The following is an 8,404-nucleotide window of genomic DNA, read 5'->3' on the forward strand; positions in this document are numbered from 1 at the left end:
AACAGTGGTAGCAGCATGTAGGTTCCTTCTTCCAATGCCTGCTTTCTGCCTAGCTCCTCTCTCCTGCCCCCTCAACTCCCACCTGTCTCCCCAACTGATGGGAGGAGGTGTAGGAACCAGCATGCCACTGCCCCCTGCTGGTGCAGGTGTGGGGGGAGCCCCACAGCCACTCATGTCTGCCGCTGCTGGAAGTAGCTGTGCATTGAGCCCAACTCAGCCAGGGACAACAGCAGCATGCAGGTTTTCCATCCAGTGCCTGCTCCATGAATACATTTTCCATTCATGGAATCTAATAATTGGGGACTGTCTTAAATTCAGAGTTTTCTTGGACTCGAGTAAATATGTTATATCAAGAGCTAATTACTAATTCTCTTGAGAAATGAACAGATTTAAATATGTAAATTTTAGCATTTTTGTCATCTTACAAAAATTAGCTTTTAATTTATTCCTCTTTAATTGCAACTATTACAGTCAGTTAAATTATTTATTTTTAGATATGTTAATTTTATAATGAAATCATAATGTGAAATCAATTAGAATGTTACAGTAGAGCTTTTAAGACCAGATATAACTTTATTGTAGGAAAAACGCACCATTTATTAAAGTTGCTTTTTATGAAGCCCTGTTCTCAATTGTCAGATTAAGTGTTCAAACTTTAACTGTTAGGGCTGAAATCTATGTGCTGTGTCTGCCTTTGGCTGACTTTTTCTGAAATGTTTCAGTTAGCCTGTTTCAGCAGCTTTTAAAATCAAGGTAAGATGAGAGTTGTATTGTTTTTTTAATTAAAAAACAATTTAAGCACACAACAAACGCCACATACTGGCAAGCTTTCCTTTTAAAGAACTAGTATCTCCATGCTTTGGCAGAAGGATGATGGTTTGGTAGAAGTCTGCTGTTCCTGTGACAGTCCTCCCAAATTTAGTCATTTTGAGTTCTCCGTTTTTAACGTATTCCCTCAGTTTTAGAATCTAGAATCTCAGATTTTGTTCTTGCTCAATGTGTTGCTGATCTTCTCAGTTCTTGTCCAGCTCCTGGTGCTTATCACTACACACGTTTCCTGCCTAGCAAGTAAGTATGTTCCATCGTTTTATGTGACCAGACTGTGTACGTGCCATCCCCACAGAGCAACCAGTGTTCAGACAGTAGCAAAACCAGAATTTTCCTTGTTAGCTGCTGCTGCAGGCAAGGGTCATGCTGAGCAGTGAAAACAAAACAGGAGTCTTGTCTTTCCCCTGTGCCCTCACTTACCCCATTGCTGTTGCTCAGGCAGCATTCAGAAGGACGTTAACTCAAATGCAGAAAGGACAGGAGCTGGATGAGGGGCAGGGAAAGAGTAAATTGAGATGAGGAGTAATGAGATCATGCAAGGAATGGGGTGGGAAGATGGCAACATCCAGACAATGAGAGGAGGATTGGGAGCTCAGGGGAGAAGTTTGGTGGGCACTTCACCTGTTTATCGGTGGAAAGACAATAAGGCTATATAAGGAGTTAGAGGAAGACTGGGGACTTGGAACAGGTTGAGGAGTTAGAGAAGGTGAAAAATATCTATTCAGTCTTCCTTAGAGGGCAGGGGGACAACTGGTATCAGTAGGCAAAGACATCAGGCCGAGGGGCCTGGACAGGGTACTGGGGACAGAAGAATAGATTGGTGTGGGTTGAGTAACAAATTGCCTGGGGATGACAGGAAATTGGACAAGTAGGACAGATATGAGGAGCTAGGTTAACAGACTGGATTAAGAAGCCTGCAAGGTGGAGACTGGGATTAGGTAAACAAGGAGAAATGAGTCCAAAGAGGTCAAACCTACAGAAAAGACATTTAAATTGCTAGTTCAACAAGGACAAGTGCAGAGTGCTGCATGTAGGGCATAAAAATATCCAGCACATCTACTGCCTGGGGAATGACCCTCTCAGCAGCACAAAAGCGGAAAGGGATCTCAGAGTCATAGTGGACTCCAAGATGAACATGAGTCGTCAGTGTGACAAAATCATCAGTAAAGCTAACCGTACATTATCATGCATTAACAGATGTGTGACAGATAGAACCAAGGAAGCGATACTTCCTCTCTATGCGGCATTGGTCAGACTGCAGTTGGAGTACTGCGTCCAGTTTTGGGCACCGTACTTTAAGAAGTATCATAGTGCTTAGGGTCGGAAGGGACCTAAACAGATCATCAGGTCCGACCCCCTGCCCTGGGCAGGAATGGGTGCCGGGGTCATATCACCCCAGCCAGATATCTGTCCAGCCTCCTCTTGAAGACCCCGAAGGTAGGAGAGAGTACCACCTCACTTGGGAGTCCATTCCAGAGCCTGGCAGTCCTGTAATGTAATGTCTCCTGATGTCCAGCCTGAACCTTCTCTCTAACAGTTTGTGGCCATTATTCCTAGTAACCCCGGGTGGTGCCTGGGCCTCCCCCAATTCTTGCTGGTCCCCTTTGGTGAGTTTGTAAACGGCCACCAGATTCCCTCTCAGCCTTCTTTTGTGGAGGCTGAATAGGTTCAGGCCCTTTAGCCTTTCTTCGTAGGGCCTGTCCTGCTGCTCCTGGACCATACGAGTGGCCTTCCTCTGGACCCTCTCAATGCTAGCCAAATCCCTCGTGAAGTGTGGTGCCCAGAACTGGATGCAGTACTCCAACTGTGGCCTGACCAGTGCCGCATAGAGGGGAAGGATCACCTCCCGGGACCTGTTGTGATGCATTTGTAGATGCATGACAAGGTGCGGTTAGCCTTACTGACCGCTTCCTTGCATTGGCAGCTCATGTTCATCCTGGAGTCAACAATGACTCCAAGATCCCTTTCTGCCACCGTGTTGACAAGAAGAGTATTTCCCAGCCTATAGGTGTGTTGCTGGATCCTTCTCCCTAGATGCAGTACCTTGCATTTGTCCACATTGAATTCCATCCTATTTTCACCTGCCCGCCTCTCTAATTTGTCTAGATCTAGCTTGATTCAGTCCCTCTCCTCCAGCATGCCCACCTTGCCCCGCAATTTGGTGTCATCAGTAAATTTGGACAGCGTGCATTCCACACCCAGATCCAGATCGCAGATAAAGATGTTGAACAGTATAGGCCCCAGGACCGAGCCCTGGGGGTCTCTGCTGCCAGGCAAAATCTGGCCAGGTGCTGGGGTATTGGAAACTGGCTAATGTGGTCCCAATATTCAAGGAAGAGAGGAAGGAGGACCCAAGTAACTATAGGCCTGTAAGCCTCACCTCGGTGCTCGGGAAGATCTTGGAGAGAATCATCAAGAAGCACATCTGTGGGGGGGCCTGCAGGGGAGGTCATGCTTGGGGGCAATCAGCATAAGTTCATCAAAGGCAGGTCCTGCCTGACCGTTTTGCCTTTTATGACCAAGTAACTAAATCCTTGGAAGATGGTGTGGCCATGGACGTAGTCTTTCTAGACAAAGCCTTTGACACTGTCTCTCACCCCATTCTGATCAATAAATTAAGTGACTGTGGCATTGATGCCTACACAGTTGGATGGGTAAAAACTTGGCTGATGGGGCACACCCAGAGAGTAGTGGTGGACGGGTTGTACTCAACCTGGCGAGATGTGAGCAGTGGGGTACCCCCGGGCTTGGTCCTCGGGCCCACGCTGTTTAACATTTTCATCAGCGACTTGGATGAGGGGGTGGAAAGCACACTGTCCAAGTTTGCTGATGACACTAAGATGTGGGGCGAGGTGGACACACTTGAAGGGAGAGAGAGGCTGCAACTAGATTTAGACAGACTACAAAAGTGGGCAGACGAGAATAGGATGGGGTTCAATGTAGACAAATGCAGTGTGCTGCACCTTGGGAGAAGGAATCCACAGCATACATACAGGCTGGGGAGTTCCCTTGAAAGCACAGAGGTGGAAAGGAATCTCAGAGTCATTATTGACTCCATGATGAACATGAGCCGCCAATGCCAGACTGCAGCCAGCAAGGCCAGCCATACCTTGTCATGCATCCAAAGATGCATCTCAAGCCGGTCCAGAGAAGTGATACTCCCCCTCTATGCAACTTTGGTCAGGCCGCAGTTGGAGTACTGCATCCAGTACTGGGTGGCGCACTTCAAAAGGGATGTGGCCAGCCTGGAGAGAGTTCAGAGGAGGGCCACCCGCTTGGTGAGAGGGCAGCAGGACAGGCCTTACGAGGAGAGACTGAAGGACCTGAACCTGTTCAGGCTCAGCAAGAGGAGGCTGAGGGGGGACCTGGTGGCTGCCTACAAACTCATCAGGGGAGATCAACAGCAAATAGGTAGAGCCCTTTTCTCCCCAGCACCACCTGGGGTGACAAGGAACAATGGTAATAAGCTGATGGAGAACAGGTTTAGGTTAGAGATCAGGAGGCAATATTTTACAGTTAGGGTGGCCAAAATCTGGAACCAACTTCCCAGGGAAGTGGTCCTCGCCCCTACCTTGGGCAGATTCAAGAGGAGGTTGGACAATCATCTGTCTGGGGTCTTGTGAACCCAATATTCATTCCTGCCTGTGGCAGGGGGTCAGGCTAGATGATCTGTTCAGGTCCCTCCTGACCCTAGCTACTATGAAACTGCCCACATCTCTCCAGGTCAAAAACAACCAGTCCACCACCACTCTGGGTGTGGATGTGGATAAAATTGAGAGGGTCCAGAGGGCCACTCGTATGGTTAAGGGTTTGTAGGCCAAGTCCTATGGGGAGAGACTAAGGGACCTGGATCTCTTCAGCCTCCACAAGAGAAGGCTAAGAGGGGATCTTGTGGCTGCCTACAAATTCATTAGGGGGGCGCAGCAAGGGATCAGAGATGCTTTGTTCACCAGAGCGCTTCTTGGGATAGCAAGGAACAACGGTCACAAACTGACAGAGAGCAGATTTAGACTGGACGTCAGGAAGAACTTCTTCACGGTAAGGGTGGCCAGAATTTGGAAAGGGCTTCCAAGGGAAGTGGTGCTCTCCCCTACCTTGGGGGTCTTTAAGAGCAGGCTGGATAGGCATCTGGCTGGGGTCATCTGACCTCAGCACTCTTTGCTGCCCAGGGTAGGGGGTCGGACTCAATGATCTGTTGAAGTCCCTTCCGACCCTAACATAAATGAATCTAGGCACCGCACTGTACCAGAGCCTGTAGTAGAATCCCCAGATCCTGAGACTTGTTGTACCTGTGCTGTAGGCAGATTTCTCTGAAACTTGTGTCCCATGATATGCTGAAGCTGACTGTTGCATAGGTTGTCACGTTCCATCTATTACCTTTTAAGTTGGAAGGCCAGTGCAATGTGTTTAAATTTCAGCTCTGTCAATGACTTGCAGTATATGATGACACTGGAATTCCAATTTTTTTCAGAAGGCTATTTTGAAAACTTAAGAATACTTAGGAAATAGTGTACAAATATAGATTAAATGAGTACTTAAAGTTGCCAAATTATGCTCTCTAAAATAAAGAAACTCCAGCACTAGGATTGTCTGTGCTACTTTTCTAAAGAACCTTTTGTTTCATCTAGGATGAGACCCAGGATGAGACTAAGTAGATTTTTGCCCTGAAAGCTCATGTGTCTCTGAGCCAGTTGGTGTCTCTGGTGCCATAATGCATTATGGGGACAGAAGAATAGATTGGGGTATAATGCACCTTACAGGGAGGCCAAATAAAAGTTGTACAGGGAATTTTAGTTCTGGTATTTCCTAACTCTGAAGTGCTTGTCAAGATTCATGTTCTTTTAATGTGTGTATGCGCAATACACGTATGTTAAATAAACAAGAAATATACGAAGCTTTCTTGAGAGCTTTCAGCCCGATTCTGATACTTTTTCCCTTCCATTGTGCTCCTTTTTTTTATTTTCCTACCCACAAAGTTTGATATCATTCTGTATCATCTCAATCAGTTATTGGTATTTTAAAGCTTTTATAAAGTAACAATAGTCTAAATCTGAATCTAACTGAAAAATGTTATGGAGTATAAATTTTACATATGTTTTTATGCAAGTGTTAACTATATCTTTATTAATAGAAATCATTTAATGATTGATATTGTTTTGGTTTTACAGAACCTGAAGTTACACACATTATTGAGACAAACCAGATAGAAGCCACAGCATCAGCTACTGAGCAGCAAGAGGACAAGTCAGCTGAAGAGCTTGAGAAAGACAAGACGGATAATGAAACAGAATTGGCAATTATTCAGTCTGATTTTGCTGCTCCAGCTGAACAAAGTGAAGAGTCTGTCATAGAAGCAGAATAATGCTTCAAGTGCCTTCTATAGCTAGTTTTAGCTTTGTCATGCCTGTTGTTACTCTTCAGGTGGGCTTTTTTAAAACAGAATGATTTAAAATCTCACTTGAGCTCAAACTGCCTCACTACCACAGTATGTCAAAGCTTATGTGGACTACTGGGTACTGTAAATTAAATGTGTACTCTTTTTCAGTGAGCTAATGCACTGCAGAATGTACAGTTGGTTGAAGTTTAACACAGTCATAGGTAGCCTTGGTTCTATTTTGCATATTTAAAATGAAGTATTGCTGGTTCCCATATAGGTGACCTAAAAACTAGTGTCCCTTTTGGTTCTTAAACCTAGAACTTCAATAATAATTGGCAATGACTTGTCTAGTGGAGTTTTGGTTTAGTGAACTTTTAAGATTTGTATGCTTACTTATTAAAATGGATTGAATGAATTTTAAGTGTCTAGATGTTTACAGGCTTAACATGTCTATAGGCATTCAGCTTAAGCAGTATGAAAGTGTCATTATAACTAACAACTTTGTCATTTGTCTGTTTTTTTGACAGAGTATGGTTAAATGGCACTAGGATATTATATTTCTTGGCTTCTCTGCAATGCAGGCAATGCCAAAGGCACGAGAACTAGTTTGTGTTTACATAAAATATAGGAAGTCTCTGCACTTGATTGTACTTGAATACTAAGCACTATTTATACATGTACAATAATGACAATATATTCCGTGAATTTTGTGCCTTTGTGTACTTTGTTAAAGGAAAATAAAGACTATCTAGCAGCAGTGCTTATTTTGCAGTCTCTGAAGCTCATGGGAAAAACTTTAGAAAAGTAAATGTGGAAGAGACCACATGAGGTCATCTAATGCAATAGACCCAGTGCTCAAGACATCACTGACTAAATCATCCTAGTCAAGTGTCTGTCCAGCCTGGTCTTAAAAACATCTGAAGATGGAGATTTCACAACCTCTCTGGGTAGCTTGTTCCAATGCTTAAACACCCTCATAGTGAGAAAATTCTACCTAATATCCAACCTAAATTTCTCTTGCCACAATTTAGCACCATTGCTCCTTGTCCTGTCCCCTGAAACCGTAGAAATAAGTCTGTCTCCATCCTCTTTATAACCACCCTTCAACTGTATTAGGTAATCATCATCAAATCACTCCTGTCTTTTTTCTTTAAATTTGTTACAATAAATTGTTCAAAGGTGCTGGATTCATGAAATTGAGTACAGGTGATGAACTGTAATCTAGCTTGGATTTTCTTCATGTGAGAATTAGTGATATTTTCATTTTGTTCAGTTAATGTTACGAAATTTTGCATTCTTTGTGTAATGTTTTTTGTAATGGTCACATGTGTAGTGGCAAATCCCAAAAGTGACATGAATTCAGGTTTTACTGTTTCTTCCCATTCTTTATCTTGATTTTGCTGTGCCCAGTCTGTCCAGACTGACCTGCGCTTTCTTTGTGGTTGCATGCAGTTAATGTTATATGTAATGCGCATGGCAGTGCGGGAATATTCAGGAGATTTTAAATGCCAGGCTACTGTACTTTGTTCTTGGTACAGTGGATCCCTTATGATTAAGAGATAAGGTAATATCCCTTTTCTAGTATGTACTATAGTCCGACACCAAGTGCTAGTGGTAAGCCGGCCACTGTTCTGGACTGTGTTAGGTTTCCAGAAAAGTTTATTCCACTTACATTGGATGATACCATAGGGGTCTACTGTAGCATTTTCAAATAACCCTACTGGTATAATAGTTAATTTTACCCCAAATACACCCTTTTCTGGGTGTGTTCTCACAAAACCCCATGGTGTTGGATAGTACTCAGTTTCATTTATCCCTGCTTCTGTTAAATTAATGCCATATGGATACGGTCCATTAATTATATCACGAGGATTTAATAATTTGGAGGGGTTCCATGGTCCTTCCCAAGGAATATTACATTTAAGGGAATAACCTGGTATTGTGAGATTCCATACGTCAGCATTATATCCCAGAATCACGTTGGATGGTCTAGGTACTGGTCTGCATAATGTTGCACTGGTTAGCCACATCTAGTTTTCATCTCTGGGATCATTTTCATCCTTGATCTCCCACTGTTGCCGCTTCAATCCTTGACACCTGTAACAAAATTATCATTGCTTAGGTCCTTGTGAGGCCTAGCTTCGTGAGGTTAGCCAACTTTGGTGTACTAATATTGTTTGATTTTCCTCAGTTAAACAA

The 8,404-nt window shown here is 43.9% G+C and overlaps 1 protein-coding gene across 5 annotated transcripts in view; it reads left to right on the top strand.

The window, feature by feature from the left end:
• Nucleotides 1-6,962, top strand: part of LNPK (lunapark, ER junction formation factor) — a 64,740-nt gene extending 57,778 nt beyond the window's left edge. For all 5 annotated transcript variants that reach the window (XM_019480566.2, XM_019480565.2, XM_019480568.2 and 2 more), the window contains exon 13: nucleotides 5,997-6,962. In XM_019480566.2, the coding sequence (XP_019336111.1) occupies nucleotides 5,997-6,190 (194 nt within the window). In that variant the 3' untranslated portion in view covers nucleotides 6,191-6,962. The remainder of the gene's footprint in view (nucleotides 1-5,996) is intronic.
• The last annotated feature ends 1,442 nt before the right edge of the window (nucleotides 6,963-8,404 follow it).

This window comes from Alligator mississippiensis, chromosome 4, assembly GCF_030867095.1.
Source record: "Alligator mississippiensis isolate rAllMis1 chromosome 4, rAllMis1, whole genome shotgun sequence".
NCBI lineage: Eukaryota > Metazoa > Chordata > Crocodylia > Alligatoridae > Alligator > Alligator mississippiensis.